This window comes from Neltuma alba, unplaced genomic scaffold, assembly GCF_004799145.2.
Source record: "Neltuma alba isolate B1F8T4 unplaced genomic scaffold, ASM479914v2 tig00012535_pilon, whole genome shotgun sequence".
Classification (NCBI taxonomy): domain Eukaryota; kingdom Viridiplantae; phylum Streptophyta; class Magnoliopsida; order Fabales; family Fabaceae; genus Neltuma; species Neltuma alba.
The window spans coordinates 583,170-597,686 of record NW_021637000.1 but is presented as its reverse complement, the minus strand read 5'-3'; the positions used below and the strand labels follow the sequence as shown (position 1 = coordinate 597,686).

The following is a 14,517-nucleotide window of genomic DNA, read 5'->3' as shown; positions in this document are numbered from 1 at the left end:
CTGCAAAAGAAAACAAAATCCTGTTTCTCTCTCTCTCTCTCTCTCTCTCTAGCGCGCACACCCACCACCCACTTATATTCTAATCCCAAAGCCCCCATCCCAACAACCCTTCCTCGGTTTAACACTCTTCTCTCTATTATGCACTCGTGGTGTTTCGTGCCTGTTCTTCCTTGCTTTGTCCGCATTTTGGGCCATTGAACTAATCTTGCCCGCCCTTCATTTTCTTTTATTTTTTTGAAGCACAAGAAATAGCTGGAGAAGATGTACTTTCGTCCAAAGTTTTGTTTTTTCTTCGACTTGTTTGAGCCAGGGAAGGTTTTAATTCAAGAGAACTCGTCTTTATCTCCCTCAGCTAACTGAAGGAATGAATGCTCTGTATTTCTGAGACAGCCCCTCATGGATCTGGAGTCTGTGGCCTACAGTAATTCAATTAAGGTAACTCATATAGCACTCTGGTGCTGAGAATTAGGACTCCCGCCTGCACAAATCTTTGCTTTCTGACCATGCTTGCTTCTCCGCAGAAGGAATCATGGAAAACCGTGTTAACTTTGGCTTATCAAAGCCTTGGCGTTGTCTATGGAGATTTGAGCACCTCCCCTCTTTACGTTTACAAAAGCACTTTCGCCGAGGATATTCAACATTCAGAGACTAATGAAGAAATATTCGGGGTTTTGTCTTTTGTGTTCTGGACCCTTACACTCATACCCCTGCTCAAATATGTCTTCATTGTGCTTCGGGCAGATGACAATGGCGAAGGAGGGACCTTTGCTCTGTATTCTCTGCTATGCCGGCATGCTCGGGTTAGCTTACTGCCTAATACCCAGCTCGCCGACGAGGACTTAACGGAGTATACGAAAGATGGGATTGTGGCAAACGACAAGAAAGCCGTCGGGTCTAGCTTGAAATACGTGCTGGAGAAACACAGGGGGCTGCAGAGGGTGCTGCTTGTTTTGGCTTTGATTGGGACTTGCATGGTTATTGGGGATGGCGTGCTCACACCAGCAATTTCCGGTATTTGAGATTTGCATTATACATTTCTGAGTATTTCGATCTCAAGCAGTGAAAACGGGGATTTGACCATTCGTTTTTCTGGTTTTTGGTCATTAATGCAGTATTTTCTGCGGTGTCGGGCCTCGAGCTTTCCATGTCAAAAGAGCAGCACCGATGTAAGTTCCTTTCTCTGTTTTACACAATTTCGAAGAAAATTCCCTGTATCAGTTCCCTTTTCCTTCCAATTCTGCATGTATACTCTCTTGACGCAGTGTCAATCGTAATCCACTCTGCCGTTTCGGAGATTAATTTGCAGCTGAGCAATTTGTCTTCGAATTCAATTGTGGAAAGCTTAACTTTTTTTTTAATAAAAATTAATTCCACCGCAGATAAAAACGATAATGAATTTATTCTTTTTCCTCGTTGGATTTTTAAGAGTGGATTTAGAAAACAATGGTTGTCCGAAACTATTCTTTGGGATATGTTCTCGATATTTCAGAAGACTGAGATTCTGAATAGTTTACATCTGTTGCTCTGTGCGATTCTTCGATTGTCTTGGCTATTTTTTCCCAAAGAGATTCCTGCCTCCTCGATCGTATATATGCCGCGAGGACATTAAAAGTAAAATTATTGTAGTTAGATATCGGAACGGGTTTATTTGATGCTTAGTATAAAGTCTTGTTTGAACTTTGAAAAGCCATCGTTTTGCCATGCCACACTTCGTAGCCATTTTAATTAGTGGAGAAAGAGGGAGAACCCAATGCTCGCTAGTCGCGCGGGTGTGTGTGGGTCCCTGTAAATATCATCCGGCCAACCATTGCTTTGATCAAGTCAAATCATCATCCCATGCTATCAATTATATTTGAATAAATAGTCTAGCTTGTGAAATTGATCATTATAATAAACAAAAGATCAAACGTGTGGCTAAGATGAAAATGATGTAACCTTCAGTATTTGAATTTGACCCGATAATACATATACTGGATAGTAAAAAAAAAACAGAAAAGAATAGAAAAGTAGTCCCTTCACAAAGTTAAGCTTTCATGATATTATGATTTCAAGGTGAAAGCATTGTCGTATGGATAAGAAATCAAATGAATATATTTGGAGTGATCTGTAGTCTGGAACCGTCGGCTGATTATCTTATTGGATACAAAATCAGGTGTGGCCATTATTGAACTAGTCATTAACATTATTTGTGACTTCATTATGATGCTCAAATAGTGATTATCTGTGGTGTCTCTCAACTAAACCCTTACCTAATTCTGTCCAACTTTTAGGCATCGCGGCAGCCAATATAATAGTATGAAGTCAACCAAATGATATCTCTGTCTACGTACCTAACTTTGTCATATGATTACAGTATGAATAATATATGTTACTAATAAAAAGTTTTGAATTCTTTTCGTAATCGGTTGCGGAATTTCATATTCTCACAAAATATTTCTAGGCTTCTCTTGAAAGTGATCTTTTTTCCAGTAGGTAATAATATATCTCCCTTTGGTTACCATTTGTCGGCAATATGATCACAAATTTCCTTTGGTGGTAATTTGTGGGCCCGCAAGATTATCTGGAAGTTAAGTTGATATGCTTTTGATTTATGATCATACAACCGTTTACTTTGGGACTCAAGACACTTACACTACAGTAGTTCAGTAGCTAATGTTCATCTTTTCTATAGTAAAACTTTACAGCAAAGATTGAAGGCGGAAAATTTCATCTTCTGTTCATTGCCTTTAATCTCTACTACTACTCCATGGTTCTTGTTATTTTAAAAGACATTTGATACATAATTAATCAAAGTTTAATGAATTTTATAAATACTACAGGAATCTTCATTTGCTTCATTTGCTTGCCCATTGTCTTTCTCATGATAACCAGTTTTGCTGAACTTGGGTTTTCTAATTTTGAAGTGCTTTTCTCCGTATTTAGCATCTATGTTTTACTCCATCCAGAGTGTTATACTTAGAATTCGGAATTCAGATATCAAAATTAGAATCTACGGAACTAAGCATCCCAGTTTTGCCAAAGAAATGACCCGCAATATGCTTAAATGTATCTTGCCTGTACTGAAAGATAATTGGTTATGCAGATGTTGAGGTTCCAGTTGCCTGTATAATACTGATATTTTTATTTGCGCTCCAACATTATGGGACCCATCGTGTGGGATTCCTGTTTGCACCTGTTGTGATGACCTGGCTGCTATGCATCAGCGCCATTGGCATTTACAATATCATTCATTGGAACCCACACGTATATGAAGCTCTCTCCCCTTATTATATGTTCAAGTTTCTGAAAAAGACTCAAAGGGGAGGTTGGATGTCCTTGGGTGGAATTCTACTGTGTATAACAGGTATGGAAATAGCAGAGCAAATTTTAGTATATTTTCAATACAGTTTACCATATGCTTTATCTTTATTTGATTCCATTATTTATATGTTCCAGGTTCAGAAGCCATGTTTGCAGATTTAGGACACTTTTCACAATTGTCAATTAAGGTACACAGAAGCCGCCAACCCCCCCCCCCCCCCAAAAAAAAAAAAACCCCACCCCACGCGGGAACTCAGGATTTCATAATTACGAGGCAATATGTGAAGGGAAACAATGAGTTGTCCCACACTCCCCTATTTGCTTGCTTACATTCTTTAGACAGTTGTGAGCAGAATATCTACTTTTTTAACATCCCTGAGGGGGAAATCGACTTTTTTTTCATAACTAAAATTCTCTTACCTGCAGATCGCTTTCACCTTTTTGGTGTACCCATCTCTAATCCTAGCATACATGGGACAAGCTGCTTATCTTTCCAAACATCATATCCTTGAAAGTGACTACAGAATTGGTTTCTATGTATCTGTACCTGGTGAGTTCTCTTGTTTTGATCTCAAGGAGCCATCATTCCACACAACCCAAGTTTTTGCTTTTTGTCTTACTCCCCCCCCCCCCCTTTCAGAGAAAATTAGATGGCCTGTTCTCGTAATAGCCATACTTCAAGCTGTGGTTGGAAGCCAAGCTGTCATCACTGGGACTTTCTCAATAATCAAACAATGCTCGGCTCTGAGCTGCTTCCCCAAAGTCAAAATTATCCATACATCTTCTAAGATACACGGTCAGATTTACATTCCAGATATCAACTGGACGTTGATGCTTCTTTGTCTGGCCATTACGGTTGGATTTAGGGACACAAAACGCATGGGAAATGCATCAGGTATTACCTTCACAGAGTACTTTCATGATACACTTGCATGCTGAGAAACTACAGTCATTATCCATGTTGTGTCTTTACTTCTAATGTTAAATATTTAATTATTTTTAATGCTTTTTTTTCCTTCCCATAAACAGGATTGGCTGTCATAACCGTCATGCTGGTGACCACTTGCCTAATGTCTCTTGTCATAGTCTTATGCTGGCGCAAAAGTGTTGTTCTAGCCATTTGCTTTATATTCTTCTTTGGCTCCATTGAAGCACTCTACTTCTCTGCCTCCCTCATCAAGTTCCTTGAAGGGGCTTGGGTTCCTATTGCCCTCTCATTTATCTTCCTTATTGTCATGTATGTATGGCACTATGGCACAATTAAGAAATATGAGTTTGATGTTCAAAATAAGGTCTCCATCAACTGGCTTCTCAGTCTCGGCCCCACATTAGGAATAGTAAGGGTCAGGGGAATTGGCCTTATACACACTGAGCTTGTATCTGGGATTCCAGCTATTTTCTCTCACTTTGTTACCAATCTCCCCGCTTTTCATCAGGTTGTAGTCTTTCTCTGCATTAAATCAGTCCCAGTGCCACATGTCAGAGCTGAGGAAAGGTTCTTGGTGGGTAGAGTTGGCCCCAAGGAGTATAGGCTTTATAGGTGCATAGCAAGGTATGGCTATCGTGATGTTCACAAGGATGACGTGGAATTTGAGCAAGATCTTGTTTGCAGCATAGCTGAGTTTATCCGATCAGATACTTCCAAATGTGGCTTAGAACTAAACAATATCGAAGATGATGCAAAGATGACAGTTGTTGGGACTTCAGCATCAAAATTAGAAGGTGTAAGAATGTGTGAGGATGATCTAGATTCCTGTCAAATGGAAGGAACTTCAGAGTTGAGGGAGGTTAAATCTCCTGAGAAACTTAAGAAGCGGGTCAGGTTTGTGGTGCCAGCCAGTCCAGAGATTGATTTAACTGCAAAGGAGGAGCTGCAGGAGCTAATGGAAGCAAGGGAAGCGGGAATGGCATTTATAATGGGTCACTCATATGTGAGAGCAAAAAGAGGATCAAGCTGGATAAAGAAAGTTGTGATCAATTATGGGTATGATTTCTTAAGGAGAAACTCTAGGGGACCAACGTATGCTTTAAGCATCCCTCATGCGTCTACCCTAGAGGTGGGCATGATCTATAATGTCTGAATTTTGGTTAGCAGTTATATAGCCGAGTTTTGCAACTAGCCGTGTTATTTCAATAGCTCAGCCTACATAAACTTGATAAATGGTGGCATTTTGTATAGTTCCCCTCCAAGCTTTCCCGGCAAGCAAAGTGTTGCCAACACCAAGGTTCTTCTGGCCAGATCATTTTTTTCTTTCTTTCTTTTCCCTTGTATTGTCTTGGTATATAAATAAGCTATCATGAAATGGTAGTTCTCCATTATCCAAGGCCCAAATCTGAAATAAAGGTCAATTTTAGGTTGAGAAGGAATTTTCGTAGCAGTAGAGAGTTGGTATTTTATTGCTGTTGTACTCGATTTAGAATCTCTTCTTGTTTATACATATGCTTGATAACCTCTGCTGGGCAGCCAAAGTTCAGTAGATCTAATGGCCGTTATGGGTCAGGCACTATTTGTTTTTCCTCGTGACGAAGAATGAAAGCTAACATTGCTAAAGGAAACACACTTGGAGGCTCTTTAACAAATGCTGAAGCGCTTAGATTCCTTGTGAAATACAAATTCAAAATGGCGTCTGAGAATCTGAAGTTGGAATTTAATGTTTCTTTAACTTTTTCTTTATTTGCTAATACTTAACTCTATATTCTTCATCCACTTTTGCTTTATATTATGTTTCCTTTGCTTTTTTGCTATTCAAATATCCTGATTCTGTTGGCCTAACCCAAAAAATAAAATAAAATAAAATCTTGATACTTGTCATCTAGCCAGAGGGACACATTATTAGTATTACCACACTTGTAACCAAACCTGCTTTAACATGTTACATCAACATAGACAAAGTTGAGTCAATCTGATCGGTTCTCCCCAAGTTTTGATTTACGATGTTACGGAGGCTGACTACGAGGTCTAAGCTAGAGACACGAACAGAAATAAAACATGCAGAGTAAGATAGATAGATAGATAGATAGATAGATAGAGGAGAGATTCTCTTGTTAAATGAAGAGATTTGGGAAGTTAGTAGAGTTCTCCAGATATAACTAGATACTTTTCCATTATTTATATACACACACACATATAGAGAGAGAGAGAGAGAGAGAGATTATTGATTGACACAGTCACAAATGATGCCCTCGTTAGTACAAGATAATGCTAAACAGTTATTATTGATTATGGAATCAAACAGCTTTTACAGCTTACGTGAATCCAGAACTGACATTTTAGCTCTTACAGAAAAGAGATCGAGCTTGAATCCTGGTATGCACTAGCAGCTGGAGGAATTGATCCTGTAATTGTGTGGATGCATATTACACACGCAAAATGATGATACAACAAAAAGCATTTGCCTCCATGATTGATCAGAGGGAGCGTAACCTAAACGTTGCTTGCTTGACCGAAAGAGAGAGACAAGTTTTTTGACCACCACGAAGAAAGCCAGAGAAATCAGATTCCAACCATTTTTATAAATATATATTTTTGGGTGATAACACAGCACACACAAGCAGAGGAGCCATCGGCTCTTGATCTAAACAAACAAAAGCATATGATTAACCAAGAAGAAAATGCCCAATTAGAAGCCAGCATTCGAGGACACAAAAAGAGGCCAATTCTTGCTTTCATGGTAATAAACACTAAATAATTTGATGCAACTTTCTTTCATAAGCCCCGCAATTTTTAGTGTTAGCTTGAGGACTTTAACTCCATTGTTTGATAATTTTAGGGTCACGTGTCATATTCCTAAAATATCCCTCATGCATCTACCCCTGAGGTTGACTATCATGCCTCTTTTTCTTTTAAACTATCTATCCGTCTTTGGTTATCATCATCAGTCTTTGGATTAAGCCCTAAAGAAATAGCAATTGTGAGGAAGTATGTTAATAAAGGCTATCATATAATTACAACCTTGAAGAAGCTTTTTGAAATAAAGGAGTTCTTGTCCTTCTCTACGCGTTAAGGCGCTTGAAGATTTAAGTATTGAAAATTAAAATCACGTCAGAGTGAAACCATACTTTTACTTTTTCGTACTTTTTTAAGTATATTGAAATGGTGACTCTGGATATATAAATGCCATGTAGCAGACACAACATTATTCGTAATGAGAAAGCAGAAGAAGCATGGCCTGCAAAATTCCATCTTCGCAGAATAAAAATCACCTTGTCGGATGGACTTAAAAGGACTCAATAATCAAACCACCACATTCTATGATTGCCTTCCATTTTCACCTCCAAATTCTGTCCTCATTGCCTCTCTACTAAACCTCACATCAACACTAAGTCTCCCTTTATCATTCTCCTCGGTTTTCGAAAAGGGTGATACTAATTAACGTGTTCCAAAAAAAACAAAAGAAGGAAGAAAAGGGAAAAAAAGATAAATAGCAGATTGCCCGTGGCTTCTTTTAAGTTGGATTACTTGAATTGCAGAGCTTGAACATCTACATACGAGCATTTCGTCGCCAGCTGCACCAGTGCTGGAGATAGAAAACGATGGTTAAGAATAGTTTTGTTGTGCTTCTTACTTTTGTGATTCTATTTGGCCTCTTCTCATCAACTTCAGCCAAACCTATTGCAAGTGAGTATAACATGTTATATACTAGTTTTCTTCACGCCCCATGAATATTACTCGATCTAAAAAATTTTGTCCGTCTCTGAAATTCATGTGATATGCAGAAGTTGTGACCGGGGTTGTCTCTAATGCGGTTTCTGCTCTTCTTAAATGGTTGTGGTCGCTAAAATCTCCTGCCAAACCAAGTAAGGGTCTGCCATTGAATTTTGATTCTCTTGTTTCAGCTGTTACTATTTCTTTTGGGGGCTGAGGTTGTTGTCCTTGTTGGATTTGAGGTAATCAATTTTCTGCGAAGAACAGCCGTTCCATGATGAAATTTGAGAGTGGCTACACTGTGGAGACAGTATTTGACGGAAGCAAGCTCGGAATTGAGCCATACACAGTTGAAGTATCGTCAAATGGGGAGTTTCTGGTGTTGGATTCAGAGAACAGTAACATCTACAAGATCCCAAGTCCAGTGTCTACATGTAAGCTTTTTTTTATGAGATTGTTTATGCTAGCTTATACCGTTAGCTTCAATTTCAATGTTTTTTTGGGGCAAAATTTCAATGATTTTTGGTGTTTGAGTGTTATGGTTTTGAGTTGTTTCATTATATGGGGAATGGAGATTCTAGATTCACATGTCCTGAGAATGTCTGTTGTATGGGCTCTACCTTGTACAGTGACATAACTTCATGCTCGGGACATCTTTTGATTCGGTTAAGATGTTTGTAAAGAACCAAAGATGCTTAAGCTTTGGTGAAGCCCAAGTCTCTGCTTTTCAAAGTACAACATGCCTTTTTACTGTTCTTCCAACAAAAAATCTGTGCGGACGTTCTCCTCTCCTTCACTTTCCAATATTTTAAAAAGAATGAAGAACTAACCAAAAAAGGAAAAGGAAAAATAGGCAGTAATGCAATTTGCTCTCTGCCGACTTTGAGTATTATTTCCTGTGCTGCAGAATGTAAATGTTACATTTCCCCTGTCAAAATGCTTATAAGAAAGGCATACTGCATCTGGGCTTAAAGAGACTAGTTTTCTCTTTTTCCAAGTGCCCTCTTGAGTCCTTAACTTTTTCTTGGATACATTCTGAAATGTAAGAATGAACCACAGATAGTAAACCAAAAATCCTTGCTGGATCGCCTGAGGGGTATACTGGACACATAGATGGGAGGCCTAGAGAAGCAAGAATGAACCATCCTAAAGGACTTGCAGTGGATGACAGAGGCAATGTTTACATTGCAGACACAATGAATATGGCCATCAGAAAGATCAGTGATGAAGGTACACCAATTTGAGAATTAAAACTTTAAAAGCGTGAGATCCCTCGTGTGTTTTCTTCCTTTGGTTGTCCAAGAGATTCAATTATCATCCATTTGATTTTCCATACAGGAGTGACAACAATTGCAGGTGGGAAAAGGGGACAACTAGGTGGCCACGTGGATGGTCCAGGTGAAGATGCAAAGTTTTCAAATGATTTTGACGTAGTTTATGCTGCCAGCAGCTGTTCTCTTCTGGTGGTAGATCGAGGAAACTTGGCAATTCGAGAGATTCAACTTCATCACCATGACTGCACTACTTACCGACAGCAACATGATGAAGATGACGAAGATGATGTTAGTTTCCACTTAGGTATGATAAACAGGCCATTATATTCATCTCTAATCTCTTTAGTTTTGTCGACATGAAGGCCTAAAAGATATGCATAATTTCGCGTAATCCTATTGCAGGAATAGCGGTACTGGTTGCTGCTGGATTTTTCGGCTACATGCTGGCCTTACTACATTGGAGGGTCAAAGCAATGTTTTCTTCTCCTGATGTAGGCGGCATATACCACATTTTTTACATGATTTTTCTGCAATAATACGATATTATATCTAACAATGTAAGTGTCTTGCTTGATGTTGTAGGATCCGAGAGCTTATAATATAAGGAAAGGCACGCCAGTTGCAGCACAGCAAAGGCCTCCAAAGTCAGTGAGGCCTCCCCTGATTCCAAATGAAGAAGAATACGAGAAAGAAGATGAGGGTTTCTTCGGTTCTATTGGAAGGCTTTTCGTGTATTCCGGGTCAGCTTTTGTTGAGATTGTTGGGAGTTTATTCAGCGGAAGTTCTAAAAGCAAAAGGAAAGGCCTGCATTACCAGTACCAGCAACAAATGAACAGACATCCACATGCATGGCCAGTGCAAGAGAGTTTCGTGATTCCTGATGAAGATGAACCTCCTCCATGTTTAGAAACAAGGACCCCAACTCCCAGAGAAACTTACCCTTATATGAACCAAAAAGACCTGGAAAAGCCTCCCCAGCAACACTTGAATCCACCTCGAGGGGCTTACTTGAGCAGTGGGTGGGATGGCGAGTATGATCAGCAGATTCAACAGCAACGGAAACAGCAGTTTCAGAAGCATTATTCATCGAGCCCTCAGACTTACTATGATCAGAATTGCGAGCCGAATGAGATTGTGTTCGGAGCAGTTCAGGAACAGGATGGAAGACGCGAGACCATGGTGATTAAGGCTGTTGACTATGGGGATCCAAAGTATAATCCCCGTAATCTCCGACCTCGTTTGAACTACGTGGGCTATTCCCACGGTTACTGAACATCTTTGGAAGGCTACGTTCCAACTAATGAGAAACTGAGTCTCCGGAAAGGGACTCATGAGACCTTGAATGGTCTAAACGCTGTAAATTTAACCAAATGTTTATGCTTGTGTGGATGTCTTCTTCATTAAACGTCTCTTCCAATTTATAATCGCGATTAGAGATGCAATTTAAGAGAGATAAAAGTTTAATTAATTATTGAGACAATCTTACATTTCAGAGATAAAAGTTCAGTCACCTCAAATCTTCTGGACAAGCTGACCAGGGATGGATGCCCACGACGACGTCCACGCGCTGACGCTCCACCCTCCCCACCACGGTCTCTATGACTATCGTCTCCTTTGTGTTTTTCTTTTCTTTCTTTCTTTTTTTTCCCCCCCAATCATACTCGATGGGTTGTTATTTCACTTTCACGAAATTCTCTGTAGTTTATATATTAAAAAAAAATTGTAATAACATACCACTCAAAAGAATTAAATACAAAAAAGTCTTTTAAAATTATCAAATTATTCTGAAATCCCAAAAGATCTCATTACAAGGAATTTTATTTATTTAATTACCAAATTGTCTTTATTTATTTTTAAAGTATGTATTGACAACTGAAAGTGTAGTATTTAACAACTTAAAGTGTAAGGATTAACAATCATCGCAGCAGATATTGACAATTCATATATTATATTTTTGTGATGCGCTGAGAAAATGTGTTATTAATACCTACCGTAATAATTATTAATTGTTATGCTTTAGGTTGTTAATGACTGCTTTTTCAGTTGTCAATATATATTTAAAAACAAATAAGAATAATTTCGTAATTAAATAAATAAAATTTCTTACATTAAGGTTCCTTGAGACTTTAGAATAATTTAATATTTTAAGAGATTTTTTTTGTATTTAATTCACTTAGGTATGACCTTATTACAATTTTCTCATATATAAACCTCAATACCCGGGAAAAAATGCGCCTACCCTGGAAGGACCCATATCTTCCTCCACAAAATGATTGTGAGAAATTAACATCTGATTTAGAAAACAATATGGGAACAGTTACACTTTAAAAAAAAATTGAGAAGAAGAAGAATACATAATGATCGTTGAAATATAAATTGGACTGGTGTGGAAGTGGGTAGGCGCACTCCGGCTGGTTGGTTTTCTTCCTCATGACTTTGTGGTTGTCACAGCTGTGCCAACTAAACTATGTCTGACAGTTATTAAATGAATAATTTTTATGGACCAGAAATTAAATGAATAAAATTAGAACTGAAACATGTAATTAAGTTAAGAAGACGGCACGGTTCACAAGACTTCTATGTCTACCTAAAATGTTCTAACGTAACGGCCACAATCTTTTTCTTTCCTCTTGGATCAATTTGGCAAGGAGTTCTACTTTTATGCGCGGAAATCAAACATTAGGTCGGATGAGTTGACTCGAAAAAATCGACAACCCGGCTACTTATTCGATCTGGTAACCAATTTACCCGGTTAAAACTCGACCCGGTGTAACTCGATCTGCCGAGCATGCTCAGTCCTTCTCTTCACTACTGTTCATTTCATTCGGTTTGTGGATGAGTTGATGTTCACTTCAGTCAATCGCATTCCAACTTCATTACTGTGCAGCTTATTTTATTTACGAGATGTTCGGATGGAAACAAAACTATTATTTTAAAAGCGTTTTTAAATAAATATGTAGAAGAGTTTATATTGATTTACGAAAAAATATTTCTGAAAAGTATTTTTACACTCATCCAAACTCTTCTGCTGTGATTCAATGTATTCAATGTGGTTTGATTGCATTTCGACTAATCTAATTAATATACTACTCTCAGTTCTAAATATAATATTTAATTTGTATATATAGTTTATGTTGCACCACAAAATGTGTCTTATATATAGATACAGAATAATATTATTTTATTCATCTGCCTAGTTTAGATATTTTGTATTTTTGTTGGGCCAACCTTACTTTACACGTACTCAAAATACATTTTGGTTTCACAAATTTCATGCAATGATACAGAAAAGTTGAAACAAACATCTTCATTATTTTTTGTGAATATTTCCTTAAAAAAATAACCCGGCGATTTAATATTTATTTTAAAATTTAAAGATTATCAAAATTAGTTTCACTAATATTTCAATCATTTATTATTATAAATTATAAACTATTGTTGGCTCAAAAAATAATAATAAAAGATATAGCATATCACCTATTATAGGAGAATATCTTAATATCATAATCTAAATTCATCATTCTTCCTGAGCTATAATTAGACCCAAATAAGAAAAAAAGGCTGAAAAATAAACTTAAATTTGGGCTGACAGATATATAGAAATTGGAAAATGAGCTGTATCAGAGGAACCGGTGCCCGGGCTGCAAAAAATAACACGGTAGGACATCTGGCAACGGGCACTTCCCGGTAAAGGTAACAGCTAAGGTCCCATTTCCATCCAGCCCTCCACGGTGTTTTTCCGTTCCCCTTAGACATATATAAATCCCACTCCCTCACCTCCTCCTACTTGCTTCCCCCACCCGGTCCCGTAGGCCTGTAACGCCACGACGGCGACGAGAGGGAAGGATAACGTCATTCACGCCACACCCTAACCCCACCGCTTTCATCCTCATCAACCATGCCTACGGGGCCACCCGAAGCCAACGTGGTCGAATGTGACGGTGCCGGAAGCGACGATGCGGCGTTCGCCAAGAGAGGCTGCTGTTTCAGGATGCCGTGCTTGGGATACAATTCGTCTCTGTCTTCGTCCGCACATGGATCCATGTGGTGGGAGAGGATGCGGAGCCCCGAGAGCAAGGATCACTGGTGGAGTCGTGGGTGGAAGAAATTGCGAGAATGGTCCGAGATCGTCGCTGGACCTAAATGGAAGACCTTCATCCGCCGCTTCAATAAAGGGAAGTCTGGTGGATATACAAAGCAAGGCTCGTTCCGGTACGATGCATCTAGTTACGCCCTTAACTTTGACGAAGGCCAGGACGGTGAAGAAGATTACTACGTCAACAATTTCTCGACCAGGTATGCGTCGATCCCAGCGTCGGCGAAGTCGTCGATGGACCTCGGCAAGGACGGGCCCGCATTCGCGTGAGGAGGGTTTTGGATTTTGGGAGATTGAGTTCTTGCGTGAAGGGTCCGAGGTTGGAGCTTTTTTCGGACCGGAGCCAATGGAGGTGGATCCAGGGTGTTTACGTTCCTTCAGGCTCCTGTGGTCTCTTCTATTTTCACAAGGTTTTTTTTTCCCCCCCTTCCCAATTTTTGTTGTATAAATCACAATCATAAATGTAAGCAACTCAAGAAATAAAAAAAAAATCTTAAAAGTAGAAATCTTCCAATTGATTTAAAATATGTTTGATATGATGCTCCCCTGGGCTGGCAATAGTGCTCCCTTGCTTCTTATATTTTTTAATGTACAAACTAATTTGAGTAATTTCTATTACATAAGAGGAAAACGTATAAACTTTTTTTTCCTGATATTAAAAAACGCATAAACTACTTTTCTTGAACTTCAAGCTTTAATGTGAGCATTTAACATGCCAAAATTATCCTGGCTTTTCAGTGCTTAACGGATACGAACCAAAAAATATAACACGAGGGGTGCGATTGCAAATGCCCTTTCTCAGGATCAAAAAGCTAACGAATACGTATTAACGCCTCACTTTTTTTTAAAAAATATCAATTCAACTTGAATACATAATGTAAAACTTTTATCTTTTTTTTTTTACCAGAAGTAAAACTTTTATCATACAAAAATGAATAGGCCGTCAGACATTGTCAAGCTCGAATCAAGCTGCTGCTGCTTTTCCTTTTTCTTTTTTTGGGTAAATCTCTATGCGGGGTTTCAATGCATAAAGGTTCGGCTCAAATGACTGATCCGGAAAAGTGGATTGAAGGGAATAACCGGTAAAATTCAAGAAGCTATAATAATGCAGCCAGCACTCTTAATTTTTTCAAATTATTCAACTGAACTCTAAATCCCATATATATTTAGAATATCTTAATTTTTAAATTAATTTGCTTAAC

At 38.6% G+C, this 14,517-nt stretch overlaps 3 protein-coding genes across 3 annotated transcripts; all 3 read left to right on the top strand.

Moving 5' to 3' along the window:
- Positions 1-396: 396 nt before the first annotated feature.
- Positions 397-5,697, top strand: LOC114728446 (potassium transporter 8). Its single transcript, XM_028915355.1, has 8 exons — positions 397-435; positions 522-1,011; positions 1,113-1,166; positions 3,083-3,343; positions 3,436-3,488; positions 3,727-3,850; positions 3,941-4,195; positions 4,330-5,697. Exons 1-8 carry the CDS (start codon positions 397-399, stop codon positions 5,379-5,381), a joined length of 2,328 nt encoding a protein of 775 aa, XP_028771188.1. The 3' UTR covers positions 5,382-5,697.
- Positions 5,698-7,462: 1,765 nt separating this feature from the next.
- Positions 7,463-10,624, top strand: LOC114728458 (uncharacterized). Its single transcript, XM_028915369.1, has 7 exons — positions 7,463-7,918; positions 8,017-8,097; positions 8,188-8,379; positions 9,005-9,175; positions 9,284-9,523; positions 9,622-9,710; positions 9,802-10,624. The coding sequence occupies exons 1-7, from the start codon at positions 7,834-7,836 to the stop codon at positions 10,489-10,491; spliced, it is 1,548 nt and encodes a 515-aa protein (XP_028771202.1). The 5' UTR covers positions 7,463-7,833; the 3' UTR covers positions 10,492-10,624.
- Positions 10,625-13,031: 2,407 nt separating this feature from the next.
- On the top strand, positions 13,032-13,751 carry LOC114728346 (uncharacterized). Its single transcript, XM_028915235.1, has one exon. It carries the CDS (start codon positions 13,118-13,120, stop codon positions 13,583-13,585), a length of 468 nt encoding a protein of 155 aa, XP_028771068.1. The 5' UTR covers positions 13,032-13,117; the 3' UTR covers positions 13,586-13,751.
- The last annotated feature ends 766 nt before the right edge of the window (positions 13,752-14,517 follow it).